The sequence below is a fragment of the Prunus avium genome, chromosome 2 (genome assembly GCF_965620075.1).
Source record: "Prunus avium chromosome 2, drPruAviu1.hap1.1, whole genome shotgun sequence".
Taxonomy (NCBI): domain Eukaryota; kingdom Viridiplantae; phylum Streptophyta; class Magnoliopsida; order Rosales; family Rosaceae; genus Prunus; species Prunus avium.
Genome location: NC_142285.1, coordinates 39,045,991 through 39,071,552, shown reverse-complemented (window position 1 = coordinate 39,071,552; position 25,562 = coordinate 39,045,991). Strand labels below are relative to the sequence as shown.

General features: G+C 45.5%; 2 protein-coding genes, 1 long non-coding RNA gene and 1 pseudogene across 3 annotated transcripts; 1 reads left to right on the top strand and 3 right to left on the bottom strand.

The window, feature by feature from the left end:
* The first annotated feature begins 485 nt into the window (after positions 1-485).
* On the top strand, positions 486-1,405 carry LOC110756620 (uncharacterized). The gene is made up of 3 exons (XR_015833580.1): positions 486-700; positions 1,124-1,204; positions 1,280-1,405. It is a non-coding gene; the product is annotated as an uncharacterized LOC110756620 (long non-coding RNA).
* Positions 1,406-9,348: 7,943 nt separating this feature from the next.
* LOC148297014 (uncharacterized) lies at positions 9,349-14,458 on the bottom strand. The gene is made up of 3 exons (XM_088248697.1): positions 12,772-14,458; positions 9,481-12,672; positions 9,349-9,386 (listed from the first exon to the last, which is right to left on the bottom strand). The coding sequence occupies exons 1-3, from the start codon at positions 14,456-14,458 to the stop codon at positions 9,349-9,351; spliced, it is 4,917 nt and encodes a 1,638-aa protein (XP_088104823.1).
* Positions 14,459-16,333: 1,875 nt separating this feature from the next.
* Positions 16,334-18,389, bottom strand: LOC110756612 (heat shock cognate 70 kDa protein-like). The gene is made up of 2 exons (XM_088247715.1): positions 18,172-18,389; positions 16,334-17,749 (listed from the first exon to the last, which is right to left on the bottom strand). Exons 1-2 carry the CDS (start codon positions 18,380-18,382, stop codon positions 16,389-16,391), a joined length of 1,572 nt encoding a protein of 523 aa, XP_088103841.1. The 5' UTR covers positions 18,383-18,389; the 3' UTR covers positions 16,334-16,388.
* Positions 18,390-19,519: 1,130 nt separating this feature from the next.
* Positions 19,520-25,328, bottom strand: LOC110755574 (heat shock 70 kDa protein 4-like; annotated as a pseudogene).
* Positions 25,329-25,562: the final 234 nt, after the last annotated feature.

The window sequence follows — 25,562 nt, the reverse complement described above, 5'->3', positions numbered from 1 at the left end:
GCACCTAATAGCTTGCAGACCACCAATGGGTAGTGTGCACCTTGGTGTCTTCAGCAAGTTTTGTTCGTCAAAAAGGCTTTAGAGTGGCACATTACCTTTCGGCACCTTGCTATGCATGGCTTCCATGACTGTGGGAGCAGCCCAACCATTCGGCAGCCAAAGAAAACCCCACATGCCTCACACTAAGGCTAAATGGCTCGGAGAACCATGTTCACTTCAAAGAGATAAGCAAGTAGGGGTGGGCATCAATCCGGCCGATCCGGCCAAACCGGCCGAATCAATCCGTATTTTCCAGTTTGGTTTGGTTTTGACTTTAAAAAAGTCAACAGTTTTAAAATCCGAACCGAATCGGAGTGATTTGGTTCAGCTGCAGTTTTAACATTTGAAAAACTGTGTTAATCCGAACCGAACCGTTTAAAATTTAATTAATTAATTATATATATTCATATATATTACTTTACCTTCGTCTCTTAACCCTAGCCGCAACTCCCTCTCATTATTTCTCCATCTCTCTCTGCTACCTCTCCCTCTCTGTCTGCCTCTCTACTACATCTCCCTCTCCCTCTCCCTCGACGCTAACTCAAGCCAACAAACTCGGCGAAACCCACCCATTCGCCCTCAGCGAAATCCATCTCTGCGAAACCCAAGTTCCATCATCGACCACCAGGTTCTGCAAGGATTGATTATGTGAATATTGCTGGTGGTGGATCGTCATAATCAGCTGGGTTTGTATTCAACTTGCTCCCAATGCAACAGAGTACTAGTTCTCTGCAGCCATCGCTGTTTAGAACGGAAGGTCGTGGGTGGGGTCTTTTAGCAAATGAGAATATGAAGGTAATAGCTTACCATTATTGGGAACAACTATAAACTGACATCTCATTACTTGGATTCTCTGCTATTCTATTATTTACTGGATTTGATTATATACATATATTACTGTGTTTTAGGCAAGTGCATCTTGTTCTGTTATTTATCTTTAACACTTTTGTTTGACTCCACTGAGAACATTGAAGCTTTATAAGTTTATGATTGAACTATAGATCATTTATTTATAGTTTGTTCATATGTTGAGTGAATTTAATCTCCTGTAAGTTTTTTAATTTGCTCTGTACAATGTTTGCAGAGCAATTTATTATTGAGTACTGTGGAGAAGTGATATCATGGAAAGAAGCAAAGCAAAGATCTCAAGCTTATGAAATTCAAGGTGATTTAATAGACTTATGAAATATATGTCTGTATTTATTTTGAAACTGCGTTCAATGTTTGTGCTTTGGTGCAGATCTCAGGGATGCATTTATTATTTCTCTCAATGCATCAGAATGGACCTCTTCATCCAGTAACTCGCCTTCAGTTTGGGTTGGTTTGTTATTGTAGGGCTCAGATTCATCTATATACCTTCCACAAGGAGATAAAATGAGTAAGCTGCTCTGTGTTTCTGTTGCTAGACTAGTAATGTGTTGTTGGTTTGCTTCAATTTTCATTCCTAGAGTTGAATGGAAGTTCTATGTTTCTATTAAAAGAATGGAAGTTCTATGTTTTAATCCATTAGTTTTGTTGGCGCTAAATCTGAACAGATAGAGATGAGTGCAACTTACAAGTGGGATGGACGATCAAGAGATCGATTGGATGTTGGATGCCGATTCTTCCTGTCCTTGGATGCCGATCCTGAATAGAAAGAAGTCGGGACTCGTAAGGTCTATGGAACCGGTGTGGAACCAGCCTAAGACCCTCCGATGCCGAAGTAAGTTTGTTGTTTTAAGAGCTCTTGCTGTTGACCATATAGAAGTATAAAAGTCAAGCTGAAAAGTCTTACCCCTTTGTTGATGGTGAAGGGGTGTATTTATAGAGGGCATTTAGTATGCTTGTGGTGTTCATTTCCGATGTGGGACTCGTGGGAGGGCCCTGTGAGGTTGACACGAGTCCTTAGATATTTCGGGCGGGTGCTTCAAGGCTGATTATGTACAATCGGTATGGGGTGCCGATTGTAGACGAGCTGGGCCTGCAGCAGCCGTTGGTAGCTTTCAGACAATGCCATCGGTAGCCGATGCCGATTGTTCGATGCCTTGGGTACTTGGGTGGGTTTAGATGATCCACGTGTCGTTGTATGAGTGGAGGGTCAGATATGGTACAAACAGTAGTCCCCCAAGTTGCCGATTGAGAAGCTTCTCGGTTGGGGACTTGAATGTGTATTCGGCATTCTGACCCGGACACAATGGTCCCATAGTTGCCGATGGTGGTATGTAGTCCCCCAAGTGCCCAAGGGAGTGAGCTTGGATAAGAGATGGCATGATGTGCCGATGGCCGAAGGCTGAAGCTGATGGCTGAAGCTGATGGCCGAAGCTGATGGCCGAAGGCTGATGGCCGAAGCTGATGGCCGAAGCTGATGGCTTTGAGAAAAGGCGCTGGAGAAGTGTCTCCTAGAAGGTGCCGTTCGGCATGGCTGAAGCTGATGGCCGAAGGCTGATGGCCGAAGGCTGAAGCTGATGGCTGACGGCCGAAGGCTGAAGCTGATGGCTGAAGCTGATGGCCGAAGCTGATGGCCGAAGGCTGATGGCCGAAGCTGATGGCCGAAGGCTGATGGCCGAAGGCTGATGGCCGAAGCTGATGGCCGAAGGCTGATGGCCGAAGGCTGATGGCCGAAGCTGATGGCCGACGCTGATGGCTTTGAGAAAAGGCGCTGGAGAAGTGTCTCCTAGAAGGTGCCGTTCGGCATGGCTGAAGCTGATGGCCGTTGGCTGATGGCCGAAGGCTGAAGCTGATGGCCGAAGCTGATGGCCGAAGGCTAATGGCCGAAGCTGATGGCTTTGAGAAAAGGCGCTGGAGAAGTGTCTCCTAGAAGGTGCCGTTCGGCATGGCTGAAGCTGATGGCCGAAGGCTGAAGCTGATGGCTGATGGCCGAAGGCTGATGGCCGAAGGCTGATGGCCGAAGCTGATGGCCGAAGGCTGATGGCCGAAGGCTGAAGCTGATGGCCAAAGCTGATGGCCGAAGGCTGATGGCCGAAGCTGATGGCCGAAGGCGGATGGCCGAAGGCTGAAGCTGATGGCCAAAGCTGATGGCCGAAGGCTGATGGCCGAAGGCTGATGGCCGAAGGCTGATGGCCGAAGCTGATGGCCGACGCTGATGGCTTTGAGAAAAGGCGCTGGAGAGGTGTCTCCTAGAAGGTGCCGTTCGGCATGGCTGAAGCTAATGGCCGAATGCTGATGGCCGAAGGCTGAAGCTGATGGCTGATGGCCAAAGGCTGATGCTGATGGCTGAAGCTGATGGCCGAAGCTGATGGCCGAAGGCTGATGGCCGAAGCTGATGGCCGAAGGCTGATGGCCGAAGGCTGATGGCCGAAGCTGATGGCCGAAGGCTGAAGCTGATGGCCAAAGCTGATGGCCGAAGCTGATGGCTTTGAGAAAAGGCGCTGGAGAAGTGTCTCCTAGAAGGTGCCGTTCGGCATGGCTGAAGCTGATGGCCGAAGGCTGATGGCCGAAGGCTGATGGCCGAAGGCTGAAGCTGATGGCTGATGGCCGAAGGCTGAAGCTGATGGCTGAAGCTGATGGCCGAAGCTGATGGCCGAAGGCTGATGGCCGAAGCTGATGGCCGAAGGCTGATGGCCGAAGGCTGATGGCCGAAGCTGATGGCCGAAGGCTGATGGCCGAAGGCTGAAGCTGATGGCCAAAGCTGATGGCCGAAGGCTGATGGCCGAAGCTGATGGCCGAAGGCGGATGGCCGAAGGCTGAAGCTGATGGCCAAAGCTGATGGCCGAAGGCTGATGGCCGAAGGCTGATGGCCGAAGGCTGATGGCCGAAGACTGATGGCCGAAGCTGATGGCCGACGCTGATGGCTTTGAGAAAAGGCGCTGGAGAGGTGTCTCCTAGAAGGTGCCGTTCGGCATGGCTGAAGCTAATGGCCGAATGCTGATGGCCGAAGGCTGAAGCTGATGGCTGATGGCCGAAGGCTGATGGCCGAAGCTGATGGCCGAAGGCGGATGGCCGAAGGCTGAAGCTGATGGCCAAAGCTGATGGCCGAAGGCTGATGGCCGAAGCTGATGGCCGAAGGCGGATGGCCGAAGGCTGAAGCTGATGGCCGAAGGCTGATGGCCGAAGCTGATGGCCGAAGCTGATGGCTGAAGGCTGATGGCCGAAGGCTGATGGCCGAAGGCTGATGGCCGAAGCTGATGGCTGAAGGCTGATGGCCGAAGGCTGATGGCCGAAGGCTGATGGCCGAAGCTGATGGCCGACGCTGATGGCTTTGAGAAAAGGCGCTGGAGAGGTGTCTCCTAGAAGGTGCCGTTCGGCATGGCTGAAGCTAATGGCCGAATGCTGAATCATTGAGGGGATGTGAAGACATCACACACGCCAAATGATGCAAGGGGTGCCGAAGGCCGATGGCAGATGCCGAATCATTGGGGGGATGTGAAGACATCGCACGCGCCGAATGATGCAAGGGCGCCGAAGGCCGAAGGCAGATACCGAATCATTGGGGGGATGTGAAGACATCGCACACGCCGAATGATGCAAGGGCGCCGAAGGCCGAAGGCAGATACCGAATCATTGGGGGGATGTGAAGACATCGCACACGCCGAATGATGCATGGGCGCCGTAGGCCGAAGGCAGATACCGGATCATTGGGGGGATGTGAAGACATCGCACGCGCCGAATGATGCAAGGGCGCCGAAGGCCGATTGTAGGAGGTGCCGAGGGCATGGCTCAAAAGGGTGCCGAGAGCACTCGTGAAGGAGAACGACATAGCGTTTTGTGTCGTTTCCCACAGACGGCGCCAATCTGTTGGCGCTAAATCTGAACAGATAGAGATGAGTGCAACTTACAAGTGGGATGGACGATCAAGAGATCGATTGGATGTTGGATGCCGATTCTTCCTGTCCTTGGATGCCGATCCTGAATAGAAAGAAGTCGGGACTCGTAAGGTCTATGGAACCGGTGTGGAACCAGCCTAAGACCCTCCGATGCCGAAGTAAGTTTGTTGTTTTAAGAGCTCTTGCTGTTGACCATATAGAAGTATAAAAGTCAAGCTGAAAAGTCTTACCCCTTTGTTGATGGTGAAGGGGTGTATTTATAGAGGGCATTTAGTATGCTTGTGGTGTTCATTTCCGATGTGGGACTCGTGGGAGGGCCCTGTGAGGTTGACACGAGTCCTTAGATATTTCGGGCGGGTGCTTCAAGGCTGATTATGTACAATCGGTATGGGGTGCCGATTGTAGACGAGCTGGGCCTGCAGCAGCCGTTGGTAGCTTTCAGACAATGCCATCGGTAGCCGATGCCGATTGTTCGATGCCTTGGGTACTTGGGTGGGTTTAGATGATCCACGTGTCGTTGTATGAGTGGAGGGTCAGATATGGTACAAACAAGTTTACTTAGCACTCTGTTGCTTTTTGGTAAAAAAATATGGTGATTTAGCATGTTGGATTTGCTGTGTGTGGGATGCGATTACAGAGCTTGTGTCATACAATATTCTTATGAAACCCATTATTGTTGTTTTTATGTGCAGAATGAGAATATCAGCAGAAGAGAGGGGGAAAAGTTCTATTTTACTGTTTTGATGTGCAGAATGTTGTGTTGAATCTGATGGGGCTGCTGTTTGGAAGGATTATCACTGTTTTTTAAATCATGATTTGTAATAACTATATAATTAAGCACAATAGGATTGTATTTATTTGAGAATCATGTTCTGTAATAATTATTATTGCTTGCAGCTTCTTTTCTTTCGTATGTTTTTTCTTTACCTCTTTGGGTTGTATGATTAGTGAATGTTTTATGTGTTTGATATTAGGGAACTTGAGAATGAACATGTTCGGTGACATGGAGAAAATGATGTTTTCTTTTATGCCTAAACCGGCCGAACCAAACCGCACCGAACCGGATATGAATGGTTTGGTTTGGTTTGGTTTCCATTTTGATTTTAACTTAAACCGAACCAAATCGGACCGTGAAAGTTTAATTGGTTCAGCTGTGGTTTGAGGGTGAAACCGGACCAAACCGGACCGTGCCCACCCCTATAAGCAAGTACCGTTCTGCACTCCTTTAAAGATTATATATATATATGGGACAACATGGTCAGCAACAACTACATCCTAATGGCACTTATGTGCTGAAGCCAATCGCCAAGCGGCAATTAAACAAAAAGAGAGGATGTGAACTAACTATTCACGTTTGGCAAGTCAATATTGCCAACGGCATGCGGCAGCCTCTACGTGACCTCATCTCCATCTCTGCCTTACCGTTCGGCAAGGGTTCCATGACTGTGGGAGCAGCCATTGGTAATGATCATCGGCATATACGCCAAAAGCAAAAACCCAAGACTATTAGCCATTCGGCGCAAGAGTTGCCTTCGGCACCCTGTCATAATTCGGCGCAAAAGGAAGCCTTCGGCATCCCGTCATTATTCAGCAGCCCCAATTGCCGTTCGGCACCTTGCTATGCATGGCTTCCATGACTATGGGAGCAGCCATCGTTCAAATCAAATGTGGCTATCACGTTGCATGGCGAACGGAGCATAAATTTGTTCCAATCCAACGGATGCCCACGTGCATCCCCATCATGAGATAAGATTCCTATTCTTATATTGTATTATTTCAACATAGTTGCAAGCATGCAATATTTAATAATTCATTAACATAAGCTGTGGCTTAGGTGTTGTTCAACACCTGTCGATTGCCATTCATCAACACAATGGAATACCGATGCAGTGGGCAATGAGTCATGGGATTGGCATCACGTTGTTCAACACCAGCACAACTTAATAGAATTTTTTATGGCAAGACTGTACATCACCCACTGGAGCAATAAAATCTCCCATGGCTATCGACGTCCATGCTCTTGCGCAGAATCAAAACCCCTGGCTGTGCAACACCATGCCGATGGATTACTCAGGACACCTAACCCATGAGGAAAGATTTCATCAAAAAGCTGCAATTACCTTTGCAAGGGCATCAAGTGAATAACCCCTATGCTGAAGCTATACAAGGGGACTTGTCCCACTACTGGCAGATCAAACTACCGTTCATCACCCCCGAAGCTTCACAAAGCCTCACCGAGCCTCTGCCTACAAGGCCTGTCCACTAGAAAATACAGGTATCGATCGGCACCCACTCATCAAGCCGCCATGGAGGAGTGCCTACCAAATTGGTAGGGCCATCGTGAGCCATATTACATGCACAAACCTTCTAATGGATAGGCAATTTATTAATCAGCAACTTCGAACTATCGAACCCATGATGGCCTGTGTTCACGGCTAGCAAATCAAATTGCCGTTCGGCACCACAAATTACAGCCTTGTCAGGCTACCTCTCCATCTCTGTTCTACCTACCGAGCCTTGGTGATTAGTCCTGTAAAACTCAGAATTACCTAACGGAAAGGTAGGTGCAGAGCTTTAATGGCCCCTCCAAGTTCTCTCTTCAAAATTCCAAACGGCACCCAGCTATTGAATTTATTATGACACCCAAAGAAAATGGGTTCATCATCAGCAAGCCCAATTGCCGATCAGCACCTCAGCTCGTACATTTCTCTATCTTCTAGCAATTGCAGAACCACCATCTTCACTTGACCATTGGGAGCTACCCCCTTCTCGGAGCAAATCGACCTACCGATCGGTAGGCAATCATGGAAGAATATCGTACAGTGTAACAAGGGAGAATTAAGCTTCTCGTGTTTCTAGAGTGAATTGCCAAATGGTAATTCCCCACCTTATATCACAGCAACAAAGACTCCAACTCCAAATTGCCTACATCGCGAAACTTTGCAAAACACATCAGTAGCCCACACAAGGAGGTCAAGCATCTCCCACATACCTTCTTGGTGGGGCCCATTTTGTTTAAAATCCAATTTTGGATGGTTCCTCAACCACTTGGGTACGTGGGGTGTTTCACAGACTTGAAGCTAGCAGCGACATTCTCAAGCCCATAAATCCGTATTTAAGGGCCAACCAACAGGTTCAAATTAGAACCATGTGGTAGTCACTCCAATTTTTTTTTTTTTGATGAAGAAAAAGGGGGGAAACCCCAAGCACCAACACAGCAACTAACTAGAACTAATCAGGCGGGACTTAACAGTTCCCAAAGAATCATTAAGCAATAAAAAATCAAGCCAAGCAGGGCTCTCCTCAAGATAGTAACAGCCTAGATCCAAATTGTGACTCCAAGTAGCCAACCCGTCAGCTACATCATTCATCTCTCTATAGATATGTTGAAGCTTGATCCTTCGAAACAAGTTCATAAGTCTTTTACAGCTACTAATCAGCCCTGCATTAGGATGACAAGCATTCAAAATCTTACTCTGAACAAGAAGCACCGCAGTCTCGGAATCCATCTCAATAACAATATCCTCTACTTTTTTCTCAACAGCCAAGTTCATCCCAAAAAATAGCCCCCACAACTCAGCTTCAAGAACTTCTCCCTGGCCTGAGTTGACAGCAAATCCACCAATCCACTGACCCAAATGATCCCTCAAGACACCTCCAGCACCAATGGCACCAGTACTGTTCATGCGAGATCCATCGACATTTAACTTGATCACACCAATTTCAGGAGGAACCCAAGCCAACAACACTTGCACCTTATTAGCTCCCCTATTATTACCAGCAATGGCTTGAAACCAATCCTTTGCAGCAGTAAAGATAAAATCTTTGGGATTGAAAGGCAAGTCAGTATTATCTTTAAAAATAAAGTCATTTCTCCATTTCCAAATATACCAGCAAATGAAAATAAACATAATTCTCCATGGAATCTGTTTGTACCATATCTGACCCTCCACTCGTACAACGACACGTGGATCTCATAAACTCGCCCAAGCACCCAAGGCCTCGGACAATCGGCATAGGCTACTGATGATATTGTCTCAAAGCAGCAAAAGATCATTACAGGGCCCAACACAGCCTACAATCGGTATCCCCTACCGATTCTGCAGAATCAACCTCGAAGCACCCGCCTGAAATATCTAAGGACTCGTGTCAACCTCATAGGGCCCTCCCACGAGTCCCACATCGAAAATGAGCGCTAAGAGCATACTAAATGCCCTCTATAAGTATGCCCCTCCCACTACAATACAGGGGTAAGACTTTTCAGCTTGACTTTTATACTTCTATATGGTCAACAGCAAGAGCTCTTAAAAACAATCTTACTTGAGCATCGGAGGGTCTTAGGCTGGTTCCACACCGGTTCCATAGACCTCACGAGCTTCGCTTATCTTCTATTCAGGATCAGCATCCAAGGACAGGAAGAATCGGCATCCAACACCCAATCGATCTCTTGATCGTCCATCCCACTTGTAAGTTGCACTCATCTCTATCTATTCAAGATTTAGCGCCAACAGAATCTGAGCAAAGTGAGCCTTGGAACACAAATTGCTTAATAGCCAAGGGTGAAAATCAGATTGGAAAAAAGGTCTAGCATGCGTAGAGTTCATAAATAGATTCCATACCTTTCTTGCTCTAGAACAATCTCTTAAGATGTGCAAGGTAGATTCAATAGGCCACTTACAGTAATCGCAGGCACCGTTTCCAGTGAGATGCCTTCGAACTCGCTGCTCATTGGAGAGAATTTTCCCCTGAAAAACCAGCCACAAGAAAACTTGGAGTTTGGGAGGGATTCGAAGCTTCCATAGAACTCTCCACCAAGGGTTTAGCCAATCTGCCTCCTGAAAAAGCAAGCTGTAAGCAGACTTGACAGAGAATAACCCATTAGAAGTAGGTTTCCAGATCCGGCAATCCTCCAATAATCCCTGAAAATCAGCTGAACAACCAGTAACTTTTTCGACCCATTCCTCAGGGAGAACACTCCTCAACTTCTCCACATCCCACCAACCATTCACAAAAAAATCAGAAACAAGGGAATTCAAATTGAGATCAGGAGCAAGGTCCACTGTCTGCATCAAAGGTATATCACTGATCCATTTATCTCTCCAAAACTTAACCTTGTCGCCTTTCCCGAGTCTCCAAGATAATCCTTTGTCAAGCAGTTGAGCACCAAACATAATCCCCTTCCAAGTAGGAGAACAATTTTGTTTTGGGGCCAAATTAGGCTCACAAAAGGAATGGCTCTTAAAATACTTTTTTTCAAAAATTTGGGCCCATAACCCCTCATCCTTCCTCAATAACCTCCAGCCAACTTTAGCTAGTAGAGCTTGATTCATATCATGAGTTTTCTTCAAACCCAACCCTCCCTTACTTTTGGGTTTACAAACAAGGTCCCACTGGCACAAGTGGATCTTATGCTTCTTCGCACTGCCTCCCAAAAAAAAATTGCGATTCACTTTATCCAAATCCTCACAAGTGCTCATAGGGAGTTTAGAGGTTTGCATTGCATAAATTGGTATAGCTGAAGTGACAGCTTGAATTAGAGTAGCCCTTCCAGCTGTAGAGAGAACCTTACTTTTCCAAGAAGCCAGCCTGGCATGCATTTTGTCCACAAGATTGCTATAAGTAGCCTTAGTTACCCTAGAATGTAACAGAGGCATCCCCAAGTAATTGCCTAGGTTCGAAGTGAGAGGAGAACCACATATACTACTAATATTAGCAGCCATTTCTTTGCTAATATTAGGGGAGCAGTATATTGCAGACTTTTCAAAGTTGACAATCTGACCAGAAGCTTTACAGAAGAGGTCCAAGCAATTCTTCATTATTCTTGCTTGGTGAGTACTAGCTTCAGCAAAGAGAATTAGGTCATCAGCAAAAAATAAGTGGGATACAGCAGGCCCAGCTTGGGAAGCTTTCACCGGTTTCCATATATTCTTTCCCACAGCCTCCACAATGAGGTGTGAGAGCTTTTCAATGCAAAGAACAAAAAGATAAGGTGAGAGTGGGTCACCCTGTCTAATACCATTGGACGGAGTAAAAGTCGAAGTGAGCTCCCCATTCACACAGACTTGATAGGTGACAGAAGAAACACACTGCATGATCAACTGAATCAAGGTAGTAGGCAAACCTATTTCATGAAGAACTACCTCGATAAAATTCCAACTCAACCGATCATAGGCTTTAGATAAATCAATCTTCCAAGCCATAAACCCTTTTTTCCCCTTAGTACTCTGAAATTTAAACATAATCTCTTGGGCAATGAGGATATTATCTGTAATATGTCTACCGGGAACAAAACTCACCTGATGGGGACTGATTAGCTTAGGCAGAATAGGCCTCAGCCTAGCAACAATCACTTTAGAAATCACTTTATAAAGAGTGCAGCAAAGGCTAATAGGGCGAAAGTGCATCATAGAAACAGGGTTAGCCAATTTAGGAACTAGAGTGATGAGAGTAGCATTCAAACCTTTGAGAATGTGACGCTCCCTGAAAGCTTGAGAAACCAGGTCATAAATGTCATTACCACACATATTCCACTGATTTTGGTAGAAGCAAGCAGGAAACCCATCCACTCCAGGGGCTTTGAGACCACCTATATTGAAGAGACTTTCCTTGACTTCACTAATATCAACACGAGCCACCAGACCATTCAAATCAACATCATTGATACTGGGAAACAGATTAGGCATGGATAGCCCACTGTGATCCCTGGGAGTCATAGAGAAGAGGCCTAGAAAATAATTCACAGCAAGCTCTTTTAAACCTTCAGCCTCCTCTACCCACAAATCATTATCATTTTTCAGCTTTTCAATCCTATTTTTCCTTCTTCTAACAATGGTGGTTAGATGAAAGAACTTAGTATTACGGTCACCTTCTTGAAGCCATTTTATCCTTGATTTCTGTTGCCAAAATAAGGCCTCCTGCTCAAGAACGGCATTATACTCTGTAACAAGAGATTCTTCCAACTGACTGAGAGATCTATTAGACCTGTGATGCAACACCTTTTGAATACCATTGAGCCGAGCTAGAAGCTTCACTTTTCTTTGCTTTAAATGCCCAAAAACAGCCACATTCCACTGCTTAAGAGGTTCCACCAAATCCCAAGATTTATGCAGAGCCGACCCAGCCCCTTGTTCCCACTTTGGAATCACAAAATTTTGAAATTGCTCATGCTTCAACCACATGGCCTCAAATCTAAAAGGTCTACTGTTAGGACAGGAAACCATTCGAGATTTGAGACTAATTTTAATGGGGCAATGATCAGACTTGGTCCTTGGCAGATGCTGAACAAAAGCATCAGCAAAGGTTTGCCTCCATTGAGTATTACACACAGCTCTATCCAGTCTTTCAAAGATTCTTTTATTGCTCCAAGTAAATTTAGGCCCCGAATAGCCTAAATCAACCATACTATGATCATCAAACCACTTCTTGAACCCTTTGAGTCTACATAAATGAGATCCTCCAACCTTGTCATCTACATTGAGCATTTCATTAAAATCACCAGCAAGGAGCCAAGGCATCTTGTGACAGCTAGCCATAAAATCCAGGTATTCCCACAACTTCTCCCTTTTAGCATAACAAGGGTTAGCATAAACACCAGAAAACAACCAAGGCTGTTGACCATGCCAGGAGACGCAAGCAGATATGGTTTGATCAGAAGTACCAATAATCTCCACCCGAATTCTATTTTCATTCCAGAGCAGCCACATACCACCAGAAAAACCAATAGGATCCACCACCTCACAACCAGAAAACCCTAAGGATTTGATTATATTAAGAGCCTTGCTCCCACCAATCCTAGGCTCACAGACAAAAAGAAGATCCATATGATGCAGCTTAATTAATTCCATCATATTAAATTTGAACTTTGTGCAGGCTGCACCACGAACATTCCAACATAGAATATCCATAAAAAATATAAAGGAGATGGTTCACCCAGAGGCTCACCCTAGAAATCAAGAGTCAACGGTCTTACCTCCAGCAGACTTGGAGGTATGATTAGCATCTATCTCACCCTCAGCGTGAGCTTGATCTTCAAAAAGGTCCATTCCTTCCACAGGGCAGAAACCATTTGTCATAGCAGAGTCCATAGAGGCATTATCCACATCAGGCTCCCGCTCATCTGCTTGCTTACCATTCTCAGTTGTAATATTTGGTGGTTGGTGTCCAAATATATACACACCTTTATCCTTTGGCAAAATTTGACCCCCTAGCCAATCAACCAATTGATCATTCATAGATTCCCCGTGAGAGTCCCTCCTTTCATCAAACACCCCTTTGCCTTTATTCAAAGGCCCAACCAAATTATCACCCTTATCACCCAACATGCTTGGCTTAACAGTTGCCCCTGAAGAGCTCAAATTTACTCTCATATTTGAGATATCTTGTAAAACAGGTCTAGCCCCAACTTTAGAATTTTTCGACTTAGTCCACACCTTCCCACTTGGCCCAGTAGTATCATGAGCACCAACCTGAGCTCGAGGCAAAAAGACACCACCACCTTCCACAACGTCATGCCCAAAATCATCTCCAACCTTTCTCAGAGCATCAAACCGAGATGCTTGAGGGTTCAAACCATTACCCTGCCCATTCAGCCCTTTAGACCCATTTTTAGGCTTCCTCCTAGAAGGGACGTTCATCCACGGGCCCCGTAAATGCTCCACATCATTATCAACATTTTCCTTTTCCATAACAGCAACCGAATCCGTTTGTTCCAACTGAGAGCCAGTACAAGCTTTCCCATTCCCCTCTGTAGAAGGCTTCACATTCAAAGTACAGTTCTCACGTTTGTGTCCATAAAGCCCACAGAGATAACAGATATCTGGCAACCCTTCATATTCAACATTATACCAAGTTTGATTAATCTGGACAAAAGCATCCAGAGGCTTAGTCAAATCAAGCTCCACACACAATCTAGCAAATTTACCCCTATTTTGACTAGTAGTGAGAGCATCAATCTTAAGAAGCTTACCCAGCAGATTTCCAATTCTTTTAAGAGCCCATACATCAAAGCACTCCAGTTGAATTGCAGACACTCGAATCCACACAGCCATACGGGTTATATGAGCTGTTGCAGGGCAGAAACCAGGTCGCCATTTCTGGAGAGTCAAGTACTGTCCAGCAATAATCCAAGGACCCTCAGTAAGCACAAAGTTCAGATCGTCTTCCAAATCAAATTTGACCACAAAATAGTCATTCACTAAATCAATCAATTTCCAACCACCCTTGAGACTCCACTTTTGTTGCAACCGGTCACGAAGATAATTATAGGTATGAGACCTACCCAAAAGCTTGATGATTAGAGCGTTTTTCCATGGTTGGCAGAGTCTATTCATCGCACGTTCAGAAAATTGGATGCTTGGTCCTCGATCCCCACGTGACGTCACCACATCATCATTATCCGTAAGCTCCTCATAATCTGCATCCAAGGAGTCCACAGCAATACCCATATTCTTGGCCAAATTTACTTGATTCATGAGTTTGTCACGGAAGCTCCCAGATCCCACAAACAGGGGCACAGGTGCTAGTGGGACAGTTTCGGGGGATGAATCAACCATCGGAATAGGCTCGACTTCGCATTCCGAGCTAAGCTCCTCCGACGATCGTATCCGCTTAGAGAAGCGAGGATGTTTTATGAAAACCCCAGGAGATCCTTCAGCCATGGTTTAGATTAGCACGAAGAGCAGCCAAAATGGCTGAGAAGCCACCGAAATTGGCAGCTCTCAGTCGATGAAGCCAACGAAGAGAGAGACTGTCTGCTTCTGAAAGCTTTTGCTTTCGTTTTTTCGGGTCACTGCTTTTTTAGAGAATAGTCACTCCAATTTTGCCAGGCACAACCTCACGGTTTCCCTCTCTTATCACCCTGCCTTTGAAAGAGACATGTGCCGAACGGCAATGTTAAAATCATCAATGGAGCCATCCAAAGGCATAAGAAGAGCCCCATCGCATGGATGGCTCCACAAAAAATCTGCAAGTCTCTCTATGCCTTTGGCACCCCTCATCATTAGGTAGACGTGATGCCTTCGGCACCCTGTCATCATTTGACGCAAGCGATGCCTTCGGCACCCCGCCATCATTCGGCAAAAGCGATGCCTTCGGCACCCTGTCATCATTTGACGCGAGCGATGCCTTCGGCACCCCATCATCATTTTGACACGAGCGACGCCTTCGGCACCCTGTCATCATAGGCAGAAGCGATGCCTTCGGCACCCTGTCATCATTAGGCGGAAGCGAAGCCTTCGGCACCCCGTCATCATTTGACGCGAGCGATGCCTTCGGCACCCCGTCATCATTTTGACACGAGCGATGCCTTCGGCACCCTGTCATCATAGGCAGAAGCGATGCCTTCGGCACCCTGTCATCATTAGGCAGAAGTGATGCCTTCGGCACCTTGTCATCATTTGACGCAAGCGATGCCTTCGGCACCCCGTCATCATTTTGACACGAGCGATGCCTTCGGCACCTTGTCATCATTCGGCAAGAGTGAAGCCTTCGGCACCCTGTCATCATTAGGCGGAAGCGAAGCCTTCGGCACCCCGTCATCATCATTTTGACATGAGCGATGCATTCAGCACCATCCGCACCACAGTATACGGCTTGGAAGAAGACTAAGGTGTTGCTCGGTCAATGCACTGAAAATTACAAGTCCCCAACCAAGAAGTACCTCCTTACTCGAGAACTTAGGGGACTTCTGTTTATACCGTATTTGACCAAGCAACTAGAAGCAATTCTAAGCAAGGCAAAAAGTCCCACATTGAAATATTGCAAGAAGTGAAGACTCCTTCTCATCTATAAAAGGAGACCACTCTCCACTTAGGAAAGGATCCCCCCTTGGTTGGGCTTGATCTTTAGTCTCTACTTTCTTCTCTTTATATTTGGGCCCAGCTCCTTGTACAAATGTAAATACACATTGTTATAATAATGAGAATATACTTCTCCGTGGACGTACCCCATTCATTAAGGGTGAACCACGTATATCTTGTCTTCTGTATATTTATCGCTAAGCTTGTCAAATCCTCACACACTTGCTGAAGGTCCTCACCTTCACCTATCATCCATCATACCTCATCTCTAAGTTGGGCTAAAAAGTGCTGAACCATTTTTTAGCATCAACATACAGAAAAATAGGGAGCGGGAAAGAAAACAAAGGAAAAAGAAGTGGCAATTTTGGTGAGGTTGGCACTGGCAGCCAAAGAAATGAATGTAAGTGGACAGCCAAATTTAAAGAAATAGGTTCTTCCATTTACAATCAAATGATTTAATATGCTATTTCAATAACATGGCTGTCTCAATTCCTTCCCAAGTTCAGCATCAGTAAATCCAGTGTGAGATATTGCCCTGCCTGCATGCTTATTAACATTTCAGCATGATCCTGCTGCCACAAATCTAAACTCACATATTGGTTCCATCTTGGTGTTAGGTTTCTAAGTATATTTGGATGAAGTATTAGGTTTTAAATTAAGGGGATACAAATTAAAGTTAATATAATGGTTGAAAACGTTATATCTATAAAATCCAAGAAGAATTACATGGTTGTCTCAGCTCAGTTAATTATAACAGACTGTTTCAGTGTTCATCATAACATGACCTTTCTTACATTATCTTCTCAATTCCCTCACAACTTGTGTCATTGCTACTGAGGGTAATCCCCTTCTTCCGGCCAGTCAACATGTCCTCAGCAGATACATTCAGAATTCCGTTGGCATCAATTTCAAAGCAGATGTTGAATTTAGGGACACCCCTTGGAGCCGGAGGAATATCTTTGAGCCTAAAATCACCCAAATAGTAATTATTCAACATCGTCGTACTCTCACCCTCATAAACGGCAAATCTAACAACAGCTTGGTTGTCATGGCGAGTGGTAACAGTATAATTCTTCTTGACAGGCATCTTGGTGTTTCTTGGAATCACAACTGTCATGTTGCGCTCTCGTCCAGTCTCCACACCGAGTGACAGAGGGGTGACATCCAAGAGAGTGAGGTCTTGAAGCTTCTCATTTCCCTTGCCACACAAGATTGCAGCCTGAACAGCAGCACCATAAGCCACAGCCTCATCCGGATTAATGCCTCTGCACAGCTCCTTACCCTTGAAAACATTTTGTAAAAGTTGCTGCACCTTGGGAATTCTTGACGAGCCACCAACAAGAACAACATCATGGACACTGCTTATGTCCATTTTGGCATCCTTCAAACACTTATCCACAGGCTCCATACACTTGACAAAGATATCCCTATTGAGTTCTTCAAATTTAGCTCGAGTAACAGTTACATAAAAATCAGTACCCTCATACAAACAGTCAATTTCAATGTCAGTTGAAGATGTAAAGGAAATTCTCCTCTTTGCCTTCTCACAACTATTTTTAAGCCTCCTAAGAGCCTTGGAGTTTCCACTCACATCTAAATTATGCTTCCTTTTGAATTGCTCAACACAGAAATTCACCATTTTGTTATCAAGGTCTTCACCTCCAAGCTGAGTGTCTCCAGCAGTCGCCTTCACTTCGAAGACACCACAGCTTATGGAAAGCAGTGACACATCTAACGTACCACCACCAAAATCAAACATCAGCACATTTCTCTTGCTGTACCAACCAGCCCTCTTGTCAATGCCGTAAGCAATGGCTGCAGCAGTGGGTTCGTTTATAATACACGTCACCTTTAAGCCAGCAGGGGCACCAGCATTTTTTGTAGCCTGACGCTGCGAGTCATTGAAGTAAGCAGGGACTGTGATCACCGCATTCTTAACAGTTGAGCCGAGGTAGGCCTCAGCAATCTCTCGCATCTTCACCAGAACCATGGATGAGATTTCTTCAGTAGAAAACTTCTTCTTGTGGCCCTGGTGGGTAACCACAATCATGGGCTTATCATCAGGACCTTTAATGACCTTGAAGGGCCAGAGCTTCATATAATCTTGAACACATGCATCACTAAATCTTCTGCCTATCAACCTTTTTGCATCTGGAAATTTATGCCATATTTAGAAAAGTAATCGAACAAAAAAAGAAGAAATTTACAAACTTTGCCACGCAGCAGCAAATTTCTGTATAGAAACACAAGATCTTATTGCATAAGAAAACTCGTAAGAGAATACTTTTTATGAAACTGAAACTGAAAGCATAATACTGATAGTGTAGTTAAGCTATGGCTTCTTAAGCAGTACCCTTAAGCCTCCCCCATTAGGAACACCCATATCAAAATCAAGACAATTTTCAACTTCATTGAAAGCAGGGATTAAAACATTGCAGTATAAAGCTAAAGCAAGTATATGTGGGGAAAAAAGCAGAGGATAAACAGGACAATTAGAAAACTCACAGCCTCATCGGAAATAAACAGCACAAAGAAGTGGCATATATAATTTGGATGTGGGAATATAAGCTTACCAAAGATGGAGTTGGCAGGGTTTCTGATGACCCGGTTAAAAGCTGCATCGCCTATCAATGTCTCAGTATCAGTGAAGGCAACGTGAGATGGAGTGGTCCTGTTGCCCTGATCGTTCACTATGATTTCAACACGATCGTGCTGCCACACTGCCACGTAGGAGTATGTTGTTCCCAGATCAATTCCAATTGCATGGCCTTCTACTCCAGCCATTCTCAGCTCAAAAAACTCAAAGAAGAAAAATGACCGAAGAGAACGATAACAACAGAGAAAAACTTATTTTACTTCTGTATAAATTGTTGCGCAGTCCACAGGACCCCAGAATTTAATGTTGGTACATTGTTCCATGCCAAACTAAAAGGTGCATTAAAAAAAACACATCTCAAGATAATATTGCATCAAATTCAAAGCACAAAACTGTTCAGCTACCTTACGTTTTCTTTTTTGAGAACCAATGCTTCAGCTTTTTTGTTTTTAAAACAAGACTTTTTGCTATCGATTTATTTCCTTTTTACCCTTTTCTCCCTCCTCTGCACAGAGAAAAAAAAAACACCTTATAAACTTCTCAAGAATACCGGTCTTGTAAGTTGTAATCTTTGATGACTCTTGCATCATCATTTTATAGAACACAAGCCAGACACAGATATATCAACCAGGTATTCTTCACGACACACGGTCAACAAGTAGGGAAACGGCATCAACAACAAATGAGCAAGCCAAAGAAGGGCCGGAAGCCTCCCTGCCTTGAATTTGTGATTCATCACAAAACATAACCAGGATATTGTCATGGTTGCAGAACAACAGCCAAACGCTAAACAGGAGAATCAAACTAAAATTTTTACAGTGCCAACTAGAATGTAAAAGCATCAAACTAAAAAACGCCTCTTTTTATCCTTTTGCCATTTATATACCTCTCAAAAATACCAATCTTATCTTATGAGACTCTTGCATTCTATAAAGCAGCAATGTCCAAAAGCTCATGTATGTTAGACATGAGCAATAAAACATTGTGGACAACAGAGGGCCAATGGAAGCAATTACACGTGAACAAGCCACCAACGGGTTGCCTGTTGGAGGCTCCCAGCACTCAAATTTCTGATTCATCTCTTGACACAACCGTCACACCAAAAAGGACTAGTTTACAGTAATAACACACACCAAGTATAAACCATGCAAGGAAACGACTTTCTAATATGTACTTCCTCGAAGAAATTATGAGGCTATTAGAACTTAAAATAAAACATTAAAATTTTGGCAAACTCCAAAGTATGAAATGTGATTAGTACAAGCTATTTCAGTCTATTGCATGCCAGAAACTAATGTTTCTTACACATCAGTCTATACAGTTTGTTAAATTAATGTCTCAATTCCTTCAGAAGTTCTTCTGTCACTATCGAATGTAATCCCATTCTTTTGGCCGGTGGACTTGTCCTCAGCAGAGACACTCAGGATACCATTCACATCAATATCAAAACGAACGTTGAATTTAGCGACACCACGTGGGGCTGGAGGAATGTCATTGAGGTAAAATGAGCCTAAAAAGTTATTGTTCTTAGTTGTTGTACTCTCACCCTCATAAATAGGCAACCAGGCTCTGGTTTGGTTATCCTTGAGAGTACTGTTGGCACTAAAAACTGAACAGATGGAGATGAGTACAACTTACAAGTGGGATGGACAATCAAGAGATCGATTGGATGTTGGATGCCGATTCTTCCTGTCCTTGGATGCTGATCCTGAATAGAAGATAAGCGAAGCTCGTGAGGTCTATGGAACCGGTGTGGAACCAGCCTAAGACCCTCCGATGCTCAAGTAAGATTGTTTTTAAGAGCTCTTGCTGTTGACCATATAAAAGTATAAAAGTCAAGCTGAAAAGTCTTCCCCTGTACTGTGGTGGAGGGGTGTATTTATAGAGGGCATTTTGTATGCTCTTAGTACTTATTTCCGATGTGGGACTCGTGGGAGGGCCCTATGAGGTTGACACGAGTCCTTAGATATTTCAGGCGGGTGCTTCGAGGTTGATTGTGCAGAATCGGTAGGGGGTACCGATTGTAGACGAGATGGGCCTGCAGCAGCCGTTGGTAGCTTTCAGACAATGCCATCGGTAGCCGATGCCGATTGTTCGATGCCTTGGGTACTTGGGTGGGTTTAGATGATCCACGTGTCGTTGTATGAGTGGAGGGTCAGATATGGTACAAACAGTAGTCCCCCAAGTTGCCGATTGAGAAGCTTCTCGGTTGGGGACTTGAATGTGTATTCGGCATTCTGACCCGGACACAATGGTCCCATAGTTGCCGATGGTGGTATATAGTCCCCCAAGTGCCCAAGGGAGTGAGCTTGGATAAGAGATGGCATGATGTGCCGATGGCCGAAGGCTGAAGCTGATGGCTGAAGCTGATGGCCGAAGCTGATGGCCGAAGGCTGATGGCCGAAGCTGATGGCCGAAGCTGATGGCTTTGAGAAAAGGCGCTGGAGAAGTGTCTCCTAGAAGGTGCCGTTCGGCATGGCTGAAGCTGATGGCCGAAGGCTGATGGCCGAAGGCTGAAGCTGATGGCTGATGGCCGAAGGCTGAAGCTGATGGCTGAAGCTGATGGCCGAAGCTGATGGCCGAAGGCTGATGGCCGAAGCTGATGGCCGAAGGCTGATGGCCGAAGGCTGATGGCCGAAGCTGATGGCCGACGCTGATGGCTTTGAGAAAAGGCGCTGGAGAAGTGTCTCCTAGAAGGTGCCGTTCGGCATGGCTGAAGCTGATGGCCGTTGGCTGATGGCCGAAGGCTGAAGCTGATGGCCGAAGCTGATGGCCGAAGGCTGATGGCCGAAGCTGATGGCCGAAGGCTGATGGCCGAAGCTGATGGCTTTGAGAAAAGGCGCTGGAGAAGTGTCTCCTAGAAGGTGCCGTTCGACATGGCTGAAGCTGATGGCCGAAGGCTGAAGCTGATGGCCGAAGCTGATGGCTTTGAGAAAAGGCGCTGGAGAGGTGTCTCCTAGAAGGTGCCGTTCGGCATGGCTGAAGCTAATGGCCGAAGGCTGAAGCTGATGGCCGAAGGCTGATGGCTTTGAGAAAAGGCGCTGGAGAAGTGTCTCCTAGAAGGTGCCGTTCGGCATGGCTGAAGCTGATGCTGAAGGCTGATGGCCGAAGGCTGAAGCTGATGGCTGATGGCCGAAGGCTGAAGCTGATGGCTGAAGCTGATGGCCGAAGCTGATGGCCGAAGCTGATGGCTTTGAGAAAAGGCGCTGGAGAAGTGTCTCCTAGAAGGTGCCGTTCGGCATGGCTGAAGCTGATGGCCGAAGGCTGAAGCTGATAGCCGAAGGCTGAAGCTGATGGCCGAAGCTGATGGCTTTGAGAAAAGGCGCTGGAGAAGTGTCTCCTAGAAGGTGCCGTTTGGCATGGCTGAAGCTAATGGCCGAAGGCTGAAGCTAATGGCCGAAGGCTGAAGCTGATGGCTTTGAGAAAAGGCGCTGGAGAAGTGTCTCCTAGAAGGTGCCGTTCGGCATGGCTGAAGCTGATGGCCGAAGGCTGATGCTGATGGCCGAAGCTGATGGCTTTGAGAAAAGGCGCTGGAGAAGTGTCTCCTAGAAGGTGTCGTTCGGCATGGCTGAAGCTAATGGCCGAAGGCTGAAGCTGATGGCCGAAGGCTGATGGCTTTGAGAAAAGGCGCTGGAGAAGTGTCTCCTAGAAGGTGCCGTTCGGCATGGCTGAAGCTGATGCTGATGGCTGAAGCATGATGCTGAATCATTGGGGGGATGTGAAGACATCGCACGCGCCGAATGATGATGGGTGCCGAAGGCCAAAGGCAGATGCCGAATCATTGGGGGGATGTGAAGACATCGCACGCGCCGAATGATGATGGGTGCCGAAGGCCAAAGGCAGATGCCGAATCATTGGGGGGATGTGAAGACATCGCACGCGCCGAATGATGATGGGTGTCGAAGGCCAAAGGCAGATGCCGAATCATTGGGGGGATGTGAAGACATCGCACGCGCCAAATGATGATGGGTGCCGAAGGCCGATGGTAAATGCCGAATCATTGGGGGGATGTGAAAACATCGCACGCGCCGAATGATGATGGGTGCCGAAGGCCAAAGGCAGATGCTGAATCATTGGGGGGATGTGAAGACATCGCACGCGCCAAATGATGATGGGTGCCGAAGGCCGATGGTAAATGCCGAATCATTGGGGGGATGTGAAAACATCGCACGCGCCGAATGATGATGGGTGCCGAAGGCCAAAGGCAGATGCCGAATCATTGGGGGGATGTGAAGACATCGCACGCGCCAAATGATGATGGTTGCCGAAGGCGAAAGGCAGATGCCGAATCATTGGGGGGATGTGAAAACACCGCACGCGCCGAATGATGATGGGTGCCGAAGGCCGATGGCAGATGCCGAATCATTGGGGGGATGTGAAGACATCGCACGCGCCGAATGATGCAAGGGTGCCGAAGGCCGAAGGCCGATTGTAGGAGGTGCCGAGGGCATGGCTCAAAAGGGTGCCGAGAGCACTCGTGAAGGAGAACGACATAGCGTTTTGTGTCGCTTCCCACAGACGGCGCCAATCTGTTGGCACTAAAAACTGAACAGATGGAGATGAGTGCAACTTACAAGTGGGATGGACGATCAAGAGATCGATTGGATGTTGGATGCCGATTCTTCCTGTCCTTGGATGCTGATCCTGAATAGAAGATAAGCGAAGCTCGTGAGGTCTATGGAACCGGTGTGGAACCAGCCTAAGACCCTCCGATGCTCAAGTAAGATTGTTTTTAAGAGCTCTTGCTGTTGACCATATAAAAGTATAAAAGTCAAGCTGAAAAGTCTTCCCCTGTACTGTGGTGGAGGGGTGTATTTATAGAGGGCATTTTGTATGCTCTTAGTACTTATTTCCGATGTGGGACTCGTGGGAGGGCCCTATGAGGTTGACACGAGTCCTTAGATATTTCGGGCGGGTGCTTCGAGGTTGATTGTGCAGAATCGGTAGGGGGTACCGATTGTAGACGAGATGAGCCTGCAGCAGCCGTTGGTAGCTTTCAGACAATGCCATCGGTAGCCGATGCCGATTGTTCGATGCCTTGGGTACTTGGGTGGGTTTAGATGATCCACGTGTCGTTGTATGAGTGGAGGGTCAGATATGGTACAAACAAGTACAAAAAACATCCTTCTTCTCGACAGGAATTCTGGTTTTTCTTGGAATCACAATTGACATGATACATTCATCCCTTGTCTCCACCCCTAGTGACAGAGGGGTGACATCCAAGAGTGTATAGCCTTGAAGCTTCCCAATTGAATACCTACCACTCAAGACGGTAGCTTGAACAGCGGCACCATATGCCACAGCCTCATCCGGATTAATGCCCTTGGAGCTCCTTCCCCACAAACACATCCTGCAATAGCTTTTGCACCTTGGGGATCCTAGAAGAGCCACCAGCGAGAACAACATCATGGATGCTGCTTCTGTCCAAATTAGCATCCTTCAAACACTTCTCCACAGGCTCCATGCACTTTTTGAAGAAATCCATGTTGAGTTGCTCGAATTTGGCACGGGTAATAGCTAAGCAGAAGTCAACACCCTGATCCAAACAATCAATGTCAATGTCAGTCTCAGATGTAAATGAAAGCCTCCTTTTCGCCTTCTCACATGCATTTTTTAACCTCCTAAGAGCCTTGGAGTTTCCACTAATGTCCACTTTATGCTTCTTCTTGAATTGCTCAACACAATAATTTACCATTCGGTGATCAAAGTCTTCACCTCCTAAATGAGTGTCCCCAGCAGTTGCCTTCACTTCAAACACACTATCAGCTATGGTAAGCAGTGAAACATCCAATGTACCACCACCCAAATCAAATATCATCACATTTCTCTTGCTGTACCAACCAGACTTCCTGTCAAGCCCATAAGCAATGGCTGCAGCAGTCGGCTCATTGATGATACGCATCACATTTAGGCCAGCAGTAGCACCTGCATTTTTCATAGCTTGTCGCTGTGAGCGATTAAAGTAAGCGGGGACTGTGATAACTGAATTTTTCACAGTTGAACCAAGGTAGGCCTCAGCAATCTCCCGCATTTTTACAAGAACCATAGATGAGATTTCTTCAGCATCAAATTGCTTCTCTATGCCTTTGTGAGTAACCACAATTGCTGGCTTATCAGCTGGACCTTTAATGACCTTGAATGTCCAATGCTTCATATCATTTTGGACACATTCATCACTGAACCTCCTTCCAATTAACCTTTTTGCATCTGCAAATTGACGACAAAATAGAAATACACAACCCGACAAGGAAATTAAACTAACAAGGAAACAGGCCATATGATAGAAATAAAAGCATAATGTTAAATGAAAAATGATGTGAAGTATTCCAATCCAAATTCTCTAACTTTCTCACCCTGCCACAGTGAAACTAATAACTAGTTGTAATGCCTAGAGATCACTGACTAGCTATATATGCCTCATTCATATTCACTAGTGCAGATGTTACACATAAACAATAGTGAATAAGTACACCTTCTATGCTGACTAAATCAGTCTAAATTTATAAAGCTCAAAGGTAATTGACCCTGACGGCTAACTATAATCAAGAATGATAGTATGTATATTTCATTTAAAGAATTATGGCATCTTATTAAGAATACAGACCATAAGCATTTGACTTGTTTTTGAAATTACAAGATTATACCTCGCAGGTATATATATATATATATATCAAGATGGTTTCTACACTAAGTTATATCTAATATTCTAAATTAGAAATTTATCAACAACATCAGAACTTTGACTAAACTACTTACTCACTCAGCATACTGTTATTAATTAAGTGCTAGAGGATAGAGAAAAAAAGAAAAGAAAAAAGAAGACAAATTAAAAACAAATGGAAGAAGCAGAGCATCAGGGAATTCAAAACTGATATATTATACATACATGTGCATATGTGGGAAAGTCATGAGCCTACCGAAGATAGTATTGGTGGGGTTTTTGATGACCTGATTGAAAGCAGCATCACCAATGAAGCGCTCAGTATCTGTGAAAGCAACATAAGAAGGAGTGGTCCTGTTGCCCTGATCATTCACTATAACTTCTACATGATCATGCTGCCACACCGCCACGCAAGAGTAGGTTGTCCCTAGGTCAATCCCAATTGCATGCCCCGCTTTATCTTCTCCCGCCATTGTCAGTTAAAAAAATAAGAGATATTTAGTCAAATACCCATTCTTAGCACTAAAACTATAAATAAACCCTACAGCATTTAATTTCTATAAACAAACCCAAAAAATGACAATTGGCCATATTGAATTTAATTTTGATTATTAAATTACTGTGATGTCCTATTGAGTATTTTGGGCTTGTTTATATGTTTTGGGGTTGGGTTTGTTTTGAGAAATCAATGGCAGTTTTGTAATTTA

What these genes read in the sequence shown, in the direction of transcription:
- LOC110756612 (XM_088247715.1), bottom strand. Translation starts at nt 18,382, where the DNA reads ATGGCTGGAGTAGAAGGCCATGCAATTGGAATTGATCTGGGAACAACA. An exon ending in CCCTGCCAACTCCATCTTTG is followed by an intron (nt 17,750 to 18,171) that starts GTAAGCTTATAT and finishes ATAAATTTCCAG; the next exon opens with ATGCAAAAAGGTTGATAGGC.
- LOC148297014 (XM_088248697.1), bottom strand. Translation starts at nt 14,458, where the DNA reads ATGGCTGAAGGATCTCCTGGGGTTTTCATAAAACATCCTCGCTTCTCT. An exon ending in TACCTCCAAGTCTGCTGGAG is followed by an intron (nt 12,673 to 12,771) that starts GTAAGACCGTTG and finishes TTCGTGGTGCAG; the next exon opens with CCTGCACAAAGTTCAAATTT. An exon ending in AAACGGTGCCTGCGATTACT is followed by an intron (nt 9,387 to 9,480) that starts GTAAGTGGCCTA and finishes TACGCATGCTAG; the next exon opens with ACCTTTTTTCCAATCTGATT.